General features: G+C 44.4%; 1 protein-coding gene across 1 annotated transcript in view; it reads right to left on the bottom strand.

Moving 5' to 3' along the window:
* Positions 1-12,360: 12,360 nt before the first annotated feature.
* The window catches only part of EEPD1 (endonuclease/exonuclease/phosphatase family domain containing 1), a gene marked incomplete at both ends in the record, with an annotated part of 106,652 nt that continues 102,643 nt past the window's right edge, over positions 12,361-16,369 (bottom strand). The window contains 2 exons of the mRNA XM_084229909.1: positions 12,361-12,560; positions 14,532-14,726. Of these exons, the coding sequence (XP_084086035.1) occupies positions 12,361-12,560; positions 14,532-14,726 (395 nt within the window). The remainder of the gene's footprint in view (positions 12,561-14,531; positions 14,727-16,369) is intronic.

The raw sequence follows: 16,369 nt of genomic DNA, 5'->3' as shown, positions 1-16,369 counted from the left end.
CTCTTTATCTGATTTGGAAAAGGAAAAGAATTCTTGCCTTACTTCTTTGGTATAAAGATAAAAACACGAGTACTATCTAGACAAAAAATGAACTTAAATCACATTGATTGTCTTAAGCTACTTTAAAAGTTAGCAATGAACCAAAAATTATTTCAGATTAGCATAAATACTTGAAGAGCTCTAATCTTTAAAAGTTGGTATTGAAGATTAATGTTTATTCTCTCTCTGGAAATAGCATTAAGGTCAATTTTTTCTGTAAAATAAAAATTTCAATAAATAGAAAATTATAATAACAGTACTTGGGAGAATAGTTGAAGATCATATTAATTTTCATTATAATAATTACATGCTATGTAGGATATTGAGGATTAGAATTTCATCAGTTTTGTAATTTTTAACATATGGTTGTTTATCAGATAAAAATTCTCACACTTAGGTCTTCACATGAGAGAGGACTTAAAAGTAATATTTGTAAACATAAATCCATAGTCTTCATGTCTTTATATTTTCACTTTTGTAAAAATATTTAAAATTTGTATTGTTTTGTATGTATTTGGGTATTTTATGTCTAGCTATAATAGAAGTAAATAGTACTGAAGTTCTCAAATGAAATATGTAGATATGTATGCATGCAAAATTCTATTCTTTGAAAATCTAATTATATTTTTATTGTGTTACTGCTTGCTTTTTATTGTGTGATAATTATTGAAAGGACCACATGCACATTCTTCTAGAGAAATAACTACATTTACCACACTTCACCTTTCCTCTCAATAGTTCAGCTTATACTATCATGGGCCATAGGGCAAACAGAAAGAGAGAGAGATGATTTTGTTTTTATTTACTACTTTGTTCATTCCGTAAATACTTAATCAGAATCTGTTGAAGAAGAGGATCTATGCTGAGCACCAACAATCCTCTGATGAGGAAGATAAGAACTGAAATCATAGTCCAGTGGGAAATAGTGTTACAGAACCAGGTTACAGCATGGCCAGTCCCATTCCCAGAGAGAGCTATCAAAGAAACATAAACTTATTCAAGTATGCCCACATATTTGAAGCAGAAAGAGATAGATCAATTGCAACATGGTGAGCTTCACAGTATTTTATTACCATTCTTTCGGAGGCTTGTCTGAAAACTGAGCAACTTTAGTCAGGAGCAGTAGTAGACCATGAATGCAACTGTTTGGGTTGTCAGAAGCCTGGAGAGAATCCCTTGAGACCTATAGCAGGTGCTCGAAGGAACCACCATTTTATAAGAATTCAAAGTTTTGCTGGACTGTGAAAGCCTTGTCAGCAGGTTATGATTTCATTCATTTTTGTTCACTCTGATTCCAACAGCTAAAGGAATTAATGCCAGGATGTGAAAAACTAATGTTTGTCAGCTAGCTATGGGAGAACTTTTGAAATATGTTTAATTTCAAGTACACAGAGGGAGGGCCATGTGAAGAGGAAATGAGGGTGGCCATCTGCAAGCCAAGGAGAGGCCTGGAATAGATCCTTTCTTTCTGACCCTCAGGAGAAATCAAGCCTGCCAACATCTTGATCTTGGATTTCTGGCCTTAAGAACTATAAGCAGGGCCTCCCCGGTGGCGCAGTGGTTGAGCTCCGGGTTGCGAAGCTGCCCGCAGCCTCTGCAGCGCCGGTTCGATCCCCGGCTGCTCCCCGGCCACCGGAGGAGGGTCCCACATGGCGCGCAGACCTCTCCTGCCGCCCGCTGCTCCCCTCAGCAGTGTACTTCGGTCCTTCTGCCTGCTCTGCTCCCCGCCCTGGCTCTGGTGAATTCTCTCACCCTCCCGCACTTCTGACTGTATCCAGTGTTTGTATAAACAAATAAATAAATAAATCTTTAAAAAAAAAAAAAAAAGAACTATAAGCAATTAGACCTGGGGAAAAGAGGATGAAGCAAAGAGAGAGTAGAAATTTGAACACAAAGAAGGGATTACTTAGCATTTGTTTCTTTCCAGCCATCCAGTTATCCTAATCAAAGACAACCAACTTCAGAGAGATGTTAGCAACATGACCAACTAAAATACCCCTCATTCAGCTTTCTCAATCTGACTGACATTCATAGACAAAAACTTTTTTGTGGAAGCTTTGGGATCTAGCATCTTATGCCAAGGGAACCCATCTTAGGTCTTGCCCACCCATGCATCAGGTAATAGGAATACAGAGCTAGGTCACAGCTTGGACTTTGTAGTAGCCCATGAACTGATTACATCCCCCCTCTGCCTCAGTTCAGGAAACCCTGGAAAACACTTAGTCACCCTTGGACAAAAGAGCCTTTGTGGAAGTCCAGGTTTGCAGCAGAGAGGTTCCAACACACCATTTTAACTATAAAAAAAAATTTAAGTTCAGTCTAACTTTGCCTTACCCCAGGATGGTACATCTTAGGACCCAGAAAGATCTCAGCCCAGCATTTCTCCCATGGGAAATACTGAGTGCAGCTTCCCCAGCTTTGTGGGAAGCTGCCAAAACTCAATTTCTCTCAATTCAGGGTATTGAATTGTGTGTTGCATGACTGGGAAGTGGGAAGAGACTGGAAAAGAAGCAGATAGGATTTTCAGAGGGGCATTAAAGGGACATACAAGTTACATTGTCACAGATTCCTTCAGGAAGTCTCTGGCAGATGCCTTAGCCACGGATATCCCCAACTGACTCACGGGCACACCCAGCTCTGCATGTACCTTAGCATAATTCCCTCCAGATCCATCCAGAATACCCCAAATGGCAATATTTTATCTTTTTCTGTATAGCTAAGTAGGGTTCCATCATGTATATATCAGTGATGGACGACATGTAAGACAGTGGTCCCAAAAGACTAGATCAATAGTCTACATTATATGACCTAAAAGAGTATTAGGCTATACCATTTAGGTTTGTGTAATTGCATTCTATGAAGATCATTCAAAGACAAAACTGTTTAGCACGCTTGTCAGAATGTCTCTCCATCATTAAGGGGCACATGACTGTATACCACCTCTTTATTCATTCATTCATCCATGGGCACTTACGTTGTTTCTACATCTTGACTATTATAAATGAAGGGGTGTATATAAGATATGAATTCTTAAAGTTACAATGGTTCTTTAAAAAAACTGAAGGAATGGTAATTATGTTTCGGTTTAATTTGGCAGTAATTTCAAGAGATGGTGGCGCTCTGGAAATTTTTATTTTTCCAACATGAGAGAAACCAGAAAAAAATCATAACACGATATATATTAAATTCTTAAGAGCAGCAAATATGTGATGACCTAATGTATAAATATCTCACATTTAGACAATATATAATATTTGCTTCTCTTTTAAAAATAATGTCTGTTCATACTTACAGTATTTCCTAGAAAATTACTGTATTATCTCCAAGCACATTAAGTAGATTGGATCCTAGAGATAAAATAACCTACCTTGATTTAAGAAAATAATAATTATGTCTTCGATTGGAATATCTAGATCTACCTGAGTTATTCGAGCACCAGCAGAAGTTCCAGTGAATTTCTGGATGCCACACTGAAACTCTCCACTAGGGGGACAGCAAGGTTTTCTTTTTTTCCTCTCTCCCCTCTTTCTCCCTATTAATATTTTATTTTAGGCTGGAGGTCCTATAGATGACTAATTAATCTTACTATTGATTGCTGGAGCTAAATCTAAACATAAACTGATTTTAGGCAAGCATATCCCTCCTACAAAAGATTTGCATATTACTTTAAAGAGCTCCAGTGAAGGAGTTATTGAAGTCTCCTGAAGGCCTGTTCTAATGTTTTCCCTTCTGCCCAATTTAACTCTCTTACTTACAAGTTTATCATAAAATTCCTTGAGATGAATTTGGATGAAAAGCACTATTTACACTCTGTGTATAAATATATATTATATATGTATATTACTGCTAGTTGGAGTCTTGAGAGAGATCTTCAAAATATTTTCAATGTGTCTATTTGAAATAAGTAATATCTTGATTTGTTGTTGCAATTTGAAATGTAGATACTACTTAATTCCATCACAACTTCCTAGCATAATTACCTTGATACCACTCAGTAAAACCAGTTTTGTTTTTTCTGTTAGAGAAATGAAAGAGAAGGAGATATTGGGAAAGATAACAGAACCCATGGACAAAGAGAATTTTTAACTTGACAGCAAACAATGGCCCATACACTGAGCTCCCCATTGTTTCTGGGTCACAAACAAGGCTAGGGAATTCTTGATTTCTAGTATCAAGCCCCACCTGGCTCTGATACACAACAGCATTGTGGGACCTTCAGGTCTTCTGTCCCAGAACCAAGATTCCCAATAACAATGCTGATTTTAGATCCCTTACTCTTCCAGGCTGTCATCAAATAAAACACTGAGAATTACACGAAGACATATCTCCTCACTTCAAACCCCCAGTAAATGTCACTTCCAGCCCCAGGTAAATAGACCTCTGATAACCTGGGATTCCTGAGGCCCTTTGGGCAAATATCCAAGATGTTCAGGGTTAGGTAATCAACTAGATTTGTCAGGGACAATACTAGGCTTTGAGAAGGAGGACATACTATATTTTGAGGATGAGAACCGGCCTCCAGGGATAATCTGAAAAGGTCCTGTGAAGACCTGTTGGTTTGAGGGTTCTAAGCGTTCATTCTTCCCGGCACCCTTCCACTCACAGCCTGAATGCTCCTTGTCACCAGGCCATAGGAGAGAAATATGAAAAGATCATATTTTAGAAAGTTCTCTGGACCATTGGACTTAGATAAGCAAATGATAAAGAATCATCTTTGGAAAAATTCAGAAGAAATGTTCAAAAAAATTCCTAGAGCTCCAGATAGTAAGGATTTACTCAACATCAGCTTTGAACACTGGCCTTGCACTTAGTGATTCAAGTAATGAAAAGATTGAAGTAATGAAAAGATTGCTTTCAGTCTATCATCTCTATTAGAGCAGCACAAACCAGGGCTCTTAATAAGGCAACAGTAACAATGCTGCTGCCCTTGGTCAACTTCACTGTTTCCGCTCCCTGTGATCTCATACCCAGGGCGCAGGAAGGAATCACTGACCTGGTCATGAAATTCACACTTGAATAAAATACCACATTTTGTCTTGATGATTTGGTCACCCCCATTTCCATCCTCCTTAGTATTATTTATAGTAGGTTCAGTCCAATTTCTAGTCTGTTTAAATGAAATTCTCTCCCCCACCCCAGGACTCAACACAGGTACTTCTTAAATAATCTCACTGATTTTCTGGATCACTGGCAGAACTTTGTCAGAGTTCCATCATCAGACTGGGTTAGTGCTTAGAAAGTTGCATGCCAGAAAACTCCCAGGGAGAGAGGGAGGTATAGCTCAACATTGATAATCTCTTTTAAAGCACACAACTTGGTGCCCTGTTGGTGAAAAGGTAAAGTCATCCCTGGTTTAAAAAAAAAAAAAAAAAAAAAAGAATGCCACTCAATTCTTAGAATAAAGAAGGTAGAGACTATCACAGGATCCAGAGTGGGCTGGGCCAAGCAATCAGATGTGCTCCTTCAATTTCTGACTCAACTTTTGTCCAACGCAGCTAGCACTTATGCCATCACATCAAAGGCCAGCCAACTGCAAACACTCATCACAGGAACCAAGTCCCTATTGCTCCTCACCCCCAACATAATCACTGAACTAGACCACTTGCCACAATTGAAGTCGGCAAGACATGTAGGCCAGTCCATGTCTCACCACTGACTATTGACTGAATTTGGCTGGCCAACACAATTAGGTATTCCCAGACCCAAAAGCAGAAATGAAGTCTGCCTTAAGCAGTTTGACATCCAAATACAGAAAAGGCAAGCAGTTGGGTAGTTCCTTCTGAGCCTTTTCTCTCTTTTTCCTTCTAGGTCACCTGGCAGGAGGGCGGCAGTGAGCCACCTCCACACAAGGAGACAGGCGGCTCTCACACAACAAAGACATGCTCTCTTTTCCTGCCCCTCTCTTCAGCAGACAATTGAACTTCATTGTATTCACAGACCTGAAGTTTCCATGTTGAAAGCCAAACACGGGGCCTCCCTGGTGGCGCAGCGGTTGAGCGCTGGGTTGCAGCCTCTGCAGCGCCGGTTCAATCCTCGGCTGCTCCCCGGCCACCGGAGGAGGGTCCCACAAGGCGCGCAGACCTCTCCTGCCGCCCGCTGCTCTCCTCAGCAGTGTACTTCAGTCTTTCTGCCTGCTCTGCTCCCCGCTCTGGCGAATTCGCTCACCCTCCCGCGCTTCTGACTGTACCCAGTGCTTGTATAAATAAATAAATAAAATCTTTAAAAAAAAAAAAAAAAGCCCAACATGGCCACCAGGCACCCAGATGCCACAGGGGACCCCAGACAGCACCTCACCTCTGCCTTTGAAGCTCGTCCTTGCTGGTCCATGGGTCAGTGGCCTGCAATGGTTAGGGGGCCTGGCCACCCCTGACTCGTTGCCATCTGTTCTTTTTGGTCTATGTGCTTCTGGGGCAAGACCAACTCCCAGGTCTGCCTGAGCTACAAAGCCTCCCAAGCAGCTTCCGGAAAGCAAGGAGCCAGGCGAAAAAGTCTGGGGCCAGTCTCTTTTGCATTAACTCCGCCTGCCTTTGTTGAGGTTACTGGCTTCCGACATCTTCCTTATCTAATCGTTTTGCCCTGGGCCAATAGCACTGCTTAGCACAGTAAACCCCAGTTCGTAATTCTCCCCATCCCCAAATAATAGTCATTTAATTAAATAATTCAGCCTAATGGAAGTCAGTTGTGCACTTAGGTGAGTCCTCTCCAATCATTGACTGTTAATAGGGGTTTGGCTTGATAAATAAACACCATTAGGCAGACCCGAAACAAAGGCACTAGGCAAACCCACCATATGCAGTTTGACCCTCAAGTTAGGGTTGCCCCCACCCTAACTGGTGGCTTCTTTTATGCCCAGTAAACTCTGCCTAAAGGTACTGTAGGCACTTTGTTTTTAGGCACTTGGCATGATTTTAAGCAGTGTTTTCATCTCCCTGCTCCCCCACACCATTTGGGCTGTGACATCTGAATCTTCATGGTGTGGGTTCACAGAAGCATCTCCCTGTGCTTGGCCCAGTGCTTCACAAACTGTATCTGTGTCACCATGGTCATTGCTGAGAGTACATGGCAGCTAGGATTCAATAGGATCGTCCAGACAGAAGGAAACCCCATTTCTGTGACACATAATGCCATTTCTTTTCTTTTTTTTTTTTTTGTGGGACCCTCGCCAGCGGCCAGGGAATGAACCCAGAGCTGCAGAGGCTGCAGGCAGCCTCGCACACAGCCCAGCGCTCAACCACTGCACCACCAGGGGAGGCCCCATAATGCCATTTCTTGATGCCATCTTGCCTGGCACCAATTGCTGTCCTGTCTTATCACCGACTGAAAACTCCCCAAGACCTTCCAATCACCATACACTCCTGTCATCCTCTACAAGAAGGTTGGCCACCATGGGAGATGATGGTATTCATGACAATGTTTCATTTAATATTTCCTTAAATTTTTTATGACAAGGTAGGTAGAAATAGCTCCTTATTATCCAGATAAGGAAATGGAGGCTCAGGAAAGATCAGGTAACTTGCCTAAAGTCACACCAATTGTAATTTCCACATGAGTCTAAACAGGAGCGTAGGCCCATATCACCCTTATAGCTAAGCTCTCTGTCCCACCCATGGCTTCCTTACCTTCCTCCCACTAGTACAAACTTGCTGGGGCCACAAGTCCTACTCCCCAGGGATGTATCCATGTCAGAAGAGGAGTTCTGCTCCTCACATGCAGATCCTGCAGTTTGGAACCACAAGTGGGAGTGAAGACTTTGGCCTTGGATCCCTGCGGAGACCCTCCTTCCTCCCCTGTAGAAAGCTCCTCCACCTCTAAACCCTGCGCCTGCCTCGGGGGACCTTAGGATGCATCCTTGCAGACCTCTCAGGGAGGCATGCAGCCCAGTGGGTGGAGCTGGGCTCTTTTCTGTGGGACAAATATCCCTGGGGACTATCAATTAGGAAAAGGACAAGGTGCCAGATAGAGGCAGAATTCAAATTACAGTCTCAGATAGCAGCAGAGCTCCAGCCATCCACTTCTGTTCCCACTCTGAAATTCTGCTAGTTGAGCAACCTACTTAAGGGTCTTCCTAAGCTGCAGGGCTGATCTTTGTCAGGAGGTGTTAGGCAGGGAAACCTCTCTAATGTTCCCCAAGGTGAAGATGAGGGGGCTCTGCTTGTAGGTTTATGAATTGGCTTTCTGGTCCCTGGATTGTTTGCTTGGCCTCCCTAAGTCTTTGATGAGACTGGTTTTCTGCCCCAGCCTGGGGTCAGCTGTGTGGTGTGTGAGAGCATAAAGGGGTGAGTGGCCTTGAGGCTGCTGGTGGTGGGGGGCAGCTTTAGGGAGGAAATTCTGGAACCAGTGCTGAGCTAGAAGAGTCTGGCTTGCTTGCTGCGAGCACCACCTCCAGCCATCATCAGCATGTGGCTGGTTAATTTTTGTTAAAGGGACAACTTGGCTTTCTTTAAAGCAATGGTAGATACAAGAATGTATTGTTTTCCCAAGCTGCTAGGTGGGGCTGCCACACAGCCAGGTCTGGGCAGCTGCAGTCTGCAGAAGCACACTGAAGACTTGCACACCCATGGCAGGAAGCCAGGAGTCTTCTGCCCCTCTCCCTGCCCTGCCCCAGAGCCCAGCCTGGGTGTACACATGGTGTGATTAATGAAGCAAAAGCAATTCAAAGGCTTTAAAAATATCCTTTCTTCTCTTCCCTCTATAATTTTTATTTTACTCTAAATATACATATTTTAATTTCCCCATTCTAGAATTAAACCCTCAATCACCAGAGTGACTCTGACCTAGCAAAATACCCACTTTAGGAGTGGCATCAAGATAAAGAATGATAGGAATGAATCACTTCCACGTGTATACCCCACTGTGGTGAAAACTTCACTCGACTTTGTCTACCAGGAAATGTGATATTTAGTCTGTTAAAAGTATAAATGTTCTATTGTCTATTTTTTTTTTCTTGGCTTGGACCTTTTATTGTTTATGCATGTATTTCATTGTCATTATGCAACATCTCAAATATACATGAAAATAGAAAGAAGAAAATATGAACCTATGCTCCTGTTCCCCAGCTTGAACAATTCCTTTTGAAAAATGAAGTACCTTTGGATTTCAAGCTCTGCCAACCCTCTTGAATTTACCAAATTACCAGTGGAGAGGGAAGAGATGGGCCATCCATTTATTAATTCACCTTAAAACTTGTGGTTCTGGAAGGTTCTATGAAAATCCTGCTTTGTGGGCTATAGGGTGGGATGGACAGTCCTGCAGCTGGGGGCCAGACTACAGTTGAGAAGAGCCCAGTGCTGGGGGCAGAACAGGCTAGAATGGGAAGCCCTCAGCTCTGTTGCTTCTCAGTAGCAGTTAGGGAGTCACAGTTTGGGCCCAATTACGTTTGGCTCAGGAGGTCTCCTGGCTGCCCCTGAGTCACCCCTGCTACATCTGTTGACAGAAAAGGGCAGCACTGTTGCCAGCAAAACCAAGCCAGATGGCTGTGGGCCCTGCAGTCTCCTCTACAGAGAGGGATAAACTGTCTCTGATCACAGGGTCTCTTGGGGGACACTGGGCAAGAAAGGGAGGTTCCACTGAGGGAGGAGGGGCGGAGCTCTTGTCTGCTGTGGTGCTCTGTGGTAGGGAGACCTGGGAGGCTGCCAGGGCTTCAACTGGGCTGGGGGAGGGGGAGTTTCAGAACTTCTAGCACTTAATTCCTTCACCCCTGCCCCTCTAGGAGCCTGGTTCAGTAGCAGGGGATGCACTTAGCTTCTCCAACAAAGTGGCTTTACTGTTGGGTCCTACTCAGACATCCCTGGAAGGCAGAAGGAAGAACACGATAGGGGAGGGAAGATTCTAGAGATGCTCAATGTGTAGACAGAGCTGGAGAAGGTTGGGAGTTTAGGGATAATCCAAAAGGGAGAGGTCAATTCATACACTAGAATATTATTCTGCAATAACAAGAAATAAACTATCACCCCACCCCCAAAACAAACAAACAAACAAACAAAAAACCAAAAACCCCAAGACCTAGAGGAACTTTAAACGCAGGTTGCTTAATGAAGAAGCCAATCTGAAAGGTCTACAGACTATATGATAGTCTGAAAAAGACAAAGCTAAGGAGACAGTAGAAAGACAAATGTTTCTGGGGTGGGTGGGTGTGGGGAGATGAATAGGTGGAACCCAGTGGATTTTTAGATCACGGAATGATTCTGTATGTTACTGTAATGTGGATGTCATTATACATTAGTCAAAGGCCAATTTTACATTAGTAAAAGGACTGCATGTAAACTACTGGCTGCATTAAAGGGTATTGTTTCAATGCTGGTTCATCAGCGGCAACAAATGTTCCACACTAATGCAAGATGTGAGTGGCAGCGGAAACTGTAGGGGAACTGGGAACTTTGCTTTCTACTCAATTTTTCTATAAACCTAAAACTACTCTTAAAAATAATGTCTATTAATTACAGGCAACACTAAAACAAATAAAGCAAAAGCAACAACCCCCCAGTCCAAGGTAAAACCTAGGAGGTCTGGGGCTAGACTAATAACAGCAGTTTCTGCAGACAGGGTTCCAGTGATCTTGACTGCTGGGTGTTAGGAGCCACCCGGGCTGAGATTGCCCTGCAGGAGATGTAGCTGTGGCAACTCTGCTCCCAGTCTCTGGCTGAGACTGAAGGCGCTTCCCGAAGTCCTGTAACTGGATTACTTTTCCCCTCATCTTAGTCAAGACTTATCTTTGCATAACTTTAATGCAAAGACATACCCAGCTCGCAGGATTTGGGGCATCTGATTGGTGATGCAGGTGGAGGTTTGAACTTTAGGTGAGACTCTATGGTCTGCTCTACTGGGAAGTACCCTTCCCTACCACCAGGACTTCTCATTCTTCCTTGGTGGCTTTCCAGAGGCACAGCCTAACCCCAAGGGAGGTGGTGTTTACCCTTCCACTGGAGAGATGCCCCAGAGAGTGGGCATGACTGATATCCACATACCTTCCGAGCCCCCACAAAAGAGCTTTCTTCCTACCCCTGTCTAAAGCCAGGTACCTGACTGTGGTCTTTGGTGGAAAATGGGCCCTTTTCACTGCCATCTGGCCCTGTGGCCCAAGTCACTGGATTTACACTGCAGTGATGGCAGCTTCAGGTGCTGCTCCACGTCAAGTCTTTGGTGTGGAAGGAGTAGACCTTCAGCTTTCTTGGCCAACTGGAAATCACCTAGGTCATCTGGGCTCATGATTCATAAATTCATTGTCACTGTTGACACTTGACAGCACGAGTGTTGTTGAACCAGAGCTGCTGTGTTGTCACAGGATTTTGAGTTTTGTGATCTTTGGGAGGTTAGGCTCTGTAAACCCCATTATAATCATGATCTCATGGGGACTTACGGGAGAACCCAACTTGGCTCAGGGGAGGGCGCTTAGCATGTAAGGCAGTTAACATGTGCTTGAACCCCCATACCTCCACCAATGACCCTTCCTCATCGCTGCCTGTGGCTTCTGGATCAACAGCAATTCCCCAAAAACAAGAGTGTGCCTCTGGGCTGGGAATCAATTTGAAATGAGAGTGGGAAGGTGGAGAGGAAGTGATTCCATTCAGAGAGAATTCTTGTCCAGCACAAGGGAATCTATGCTGAGTGCCTGAAACTCCAAGGTAGGCAGAGATGATGACATAATGACATAAAGGGGGGTCTGGGTTGGAAGAGGTGCCCCTGCAAGGTCTCAAGAGGGGATGTAAACGGAGCAGGTTCCCTGATGAGGTGCACTGTGTTTAGGATGCCAAGGGACACAGCCCCACACAGAGGCATTTAAAGTGGGCACCCACCCCAGGGGTGCTCACTGCAGCCAGGCTCATTCACCTCAGTTTATTTTTACAAAACAAAATGAAATATCACCACTCGGAATATTGGAGGGGCGTGCTCAATCACAGGTAAAAGCTTTATGTAATCTGCAGCCCGAACAACACACACTGGCGGTCACAAGCGGGCGCTCTGGTATTCATTGCCTGAGCAGGCCTGGCAGCTGCCCGCTCACTCTTTTCCTTCGGGCCACCACCACCATCTCGGGGATGCCAGCCCTTGTCTGTTGAGGGTGGCAGCATCCCCAGACTAGCAAACATTTCAGTTCTCTCCTGGGCTTTTGACTTGCCCACCTGGCACCTGTAGGGCACAATGTGCTCTGGCCCCCATTCAAGGTCCAGAAGCATCCACAAAGAAGACAGGAGGGTCAAAGCCCAGGTGCTGATGTCAGAAGGAAGAGTGAAAGGCAGTTCTGGCTCCGCAACTTCACTGAGAAGGGCAGACTCCTCTCCTGTGTCCTCTGGGGTCAGAAAGTAGGAAACCCATTTGTTGTCATCATCGCTCATGCTTAATGTTGGCCTCACTTCGCTCCAGGGTGACGCTGTTGCCATTCCTTGGACCCTCTTTCTTGTTCCAGTCCTTCTCAGCATATAGCTCGGCTAGCACGGGGCAGTGCTCAGATGCCACTCCGCCCCAGGACCAGTTGTCTGGAATCCACGGGTTTGTGAGGCCTTCTCGCACCACAGCCCAGTGACCTGAAGGGAAGGAAAGAGATCCAGAAATCAGGACAGGTGGGGTCATAGCTGGCAGGTGGAGGCCAAGGCTGCATGCCTGCAGGACCCGGATCCCTGACAATGGTTCTTGGCCTGTGACACAAATGAAATGTCTCTGCTAATTTGATTTTTTAGACGAGTGAGAGGTTACTGGTTAGGCACTGAAACTACCCAAATATAGGCTGCCTGCCCATTCCTGTACCTGTTGGCCTACAGTTGACCTCCTCCTCACCACTTCCAAATTGACTAATAAGAGAAGTCTTTGACACAGGAGCAAATGTCTCACAAAGATGTCCAAAGCAAAGGTCTTATTTTACAAAGCTAAGACACTAAGAGGGGAGAGGAGGAAATAAATTCTAAAAAAAGGGTAAAGAAACTTAGAGGTTTATGAGAAGCTAAAGTTATTTTACTTCAGTTAGAAATATATAAGGGCCTCCCTGGTGGCACAAGTGGTTAAGACACAACCTAAGAATCTGTTCGTGGCCACTGTAGCATGAATTCGATGCCCGGCCAGGGAGCTACCCACATGGCGCAGACCTCCCCTGACTCACCCACTGCTCCCCTCACCAATGTATTTCAGTCAGTCTGCCTGTTTTGCTCCCCACTCTGTCTCTGGTGAATTCTCTCACCCCCCCACATCTCTGGCCTCCACCCCGGTTCTTATATGCATAAATAAATAAATCTTAAAAAACATATAAAATTATTTAGAAATTTATGATTTAGAAATATGTGAAGTGGGCGCTACATTGGAAAACAATAAACCAAAGTGACAGAGCTGGTTCTGAGCAGTTGGAAAGCACAATGTGGCCTTGGCGTGGTCAGGCAGTGTCAGGGCCGGTATAGGTGTACCCAGGTGTGGGGTCTGGTTGACACTGAACCTGCCCTGATGACAGCTCTGCCAATGGCAGCTCATCCCTGCACCTTGGTTTCTGCAGTTTCACAGCAAGGGAACAGATGAAACAGCTTCTAACTTCTATGCAGCCCTGTGTTCTCAGCTTCGCCAGCTCTCGTCAAGGTAGGTCTGCTGCAGGCACGCTCCTGGTAGCCAGGCCTGCTGTGGGCTGGCCTTTCTCTGGCCAGAAGAATGTATCACACACTGTGTCTTGTCTAATGTGATAACTGTAACCCCCCTAACTCTCCCCACTAAGACACACAGCTTCTGTCATTCTGATCCTCCCCTGACACAATCCTATAGGAAAGTGGTGCCCAGACAGAAGGAGAAGCTGGTGACACAGTCAGGATGGGAAATTCTAGCCCTGAGGATCTCAGCACTGGTTGCACGTTACACTCATGGTGGGACCCAGCTTTAGAACTTTTTAATTTTCTTATGTCTCACTGAAGAGTAACATGCTTCCCTTAGTACTTAGCAGGACTGAGAACATCTGTTCTTGTCTTACATCAAAAGGTTCTACGACACTTCACTTCTATATTTCTCACTAATGATTTCTTGACCCAAAACCTGCTCAGCAGGTTGGGAGGGAAGGTTGCTTTACAATACTGAGATCACCTACCACATCCAGGTTCTTGCAGAGTCCCCTAAGGCACTTCTGTGCTATGGTGACACAACTGTTGCATCTGTCACCCTGACTGCTGCTCCTCAGAGCACTGTGGGAAGGTGGGTAGATCTCAGGCCACCACACAGTCCCTGAAGGTGACAGGGCATGAGGAATATTTGCTGAATGGTCAGAGACCTAAAAATGGGGCTAAGTTATCAGCTCCTCTCTGAATCAGAGTTCTGCCAGCCTACACTCAGGGACATGCGTGGTTTGCGTCTGCTGTAGATCAATGGATATCTTTTAATTACTTTTCATATCCCCCTTCTCTCTTAAAGTGGCCCTGTTTGAATGATAACTATATAGACACCTAGTGATAACCCATAAGCTCCATCCTGTCGGAACAGTTTCTGCAAATCCATTTCTGAACAGGAGAAAGAGCAAGCGACTTCTGCTTTACCTGTGAAAACCTTCTTCAAGCTTTTACTGATCCAGATGTTGTCCAGAGACTTTGAACCTTGAGGGTTCTTGGTGCTGATGTTTGTGAAAGTGTGTGCAGGGACCAGGTTGTGGAATTTTTCTTTCCTCAGGATGTCACAGTCACCGCTGTCTGGCCCCTGGCCAAAATCCCCTAAAACAATCAAGTCTTTTTCCCCTGGAAGTGGAAGAAAGAAAACCAGCAACTTAAGAGGTGGTAGAACTAAAACACTGGCCACAGGCAGCTGTAGGGGGACTGCGCTACTCAGATTTGACTCTCTAGTGTTAGGATAGCAACTTGGTTCTCAGTCTCCCAATTTTTCCAAATTCCTTGTGCAACACCAACCCCTTCCCCACCACACACCACCATCAAAGGGAAAAAATCTTGAAGAGATCAGTAATACATTTGGAAACTGTGTGTGTGAAGCAGAGATCATGTCTGTTGCAGCTCATGGTTCTAGTTTTTTAGCAAAAAAAGGCCTAATGGTCTTGCTTAGCTATTTAATAAAAAGCTCAACAAACTTTCAGTGAGCACCTACTTGGGACCTACATATGGGGGAGATCTGGAGATGAGTGAGACATAGCCCTGCTCTCTAGGAGCACAATCTAATTGGAGGGACAGACTAGAAAAAGAATGAGAGCAGAGCACAGGTACAAAAACATGCGTGGAGCCCAAAGAGCACAGGGAAAGGTGGTCAGGAAAGCTCCCTCGAGGAAGCAAGTCCTGCTTTGGGATTTGAAGGGTTGCACAGGAGTGCCCAGACCAGGAAGGATGAGCAGGAACCTGGGTAAAGACAGAGGTTTGGAAACAGTCTGGTTTCCTGGGGGCCGGGAGTGTTCCAGATGTAATTGGGTGCTTTTCTGATGTAGAATACTCAGAAGGAATGCTGGCAATATGAGCCTGTGACAGGAAGGTGTGCTCTAACTGCTGGGGACCTGGGGGAGGTTGGGTATCCCTGGCATTCAGTAAGCAGCGACTTGCAAGCACCCATCATGCTGAATACGTGATTTCTCAATCTCTTGCTGTTGCCATATTTCAGGCTGTTCTCAATATTTACTGATGTGAATACTAACATGGGCAGCTCACTCAAGAATCTACTTTGTGGCCTTAGTACAGTGTCCCTTTAACGATGCTTGGCCATCATTAAAGTTCTTGATGCATAGTGCCAATCTCCTTTCTAACCCTGATTTCAACTCTTTCCAGCATCTTAAGCAAGTTCCTCTCATTGAGTCCCTCGCCAACACAGTTACCATTAACAACTAACTTGATATGTGAAAATGGTGTCTCCTTTCTATTTGAGGATAAAATAAGTAATGCACTCTCTCCTTTGGGTTGGAGAATCTACAAAAATCATTTTGAATTCTTCTTCACAGGAGACTTTTCTTTCCCATTTATTCATTTATTCAATTATTAATTTATATCACTATGGACTCACTGATATTTATATTTTGGGTAATAATCCAATGTTTTGTTGCTCAAATTGTCCCAGATTTGGCCATTGGGAACTCTTTTTGTTGACTTCTGTGTTCCTCTGACATACTCCCAAAATGTTTTTTGTTTGAGATCTTCCTTTCTGGCATTAAAAAGGCTCCAGAATAATCTTGTTCACATTTCCTGCCCCAGGGTCTGGATTCAGCCATTTCTCAAAGAAATTCTGGTTCCCTTTTAATTAACATGGTATGAGAAACCAAGATTTGAGTGCAACATAGTTTCCTTGTATCTTTTGTACAGGGTCTTAGCATTATATTTATTGATTTGTAGGAACTCTTCACACATTAAGACTAGAACCATTTATTATATGTAGGAAACTTTTTGGCCTA

The sequence above is a fragment of the Talpa europaea genome (genome assembly GCF_964194135.1).
Source record: "Talpa europaea genome assembly, chromosome: 3".
NCBI classification, from domain to species: Eukaryota; Metazoa; Chordata; class Mammalia; order Eulipotyphla; family Talpidae; genus Talpa; species Talpa europaea.
This window is presented reverse-complemented; position numbering and strand designations above follow the sequence as displayed.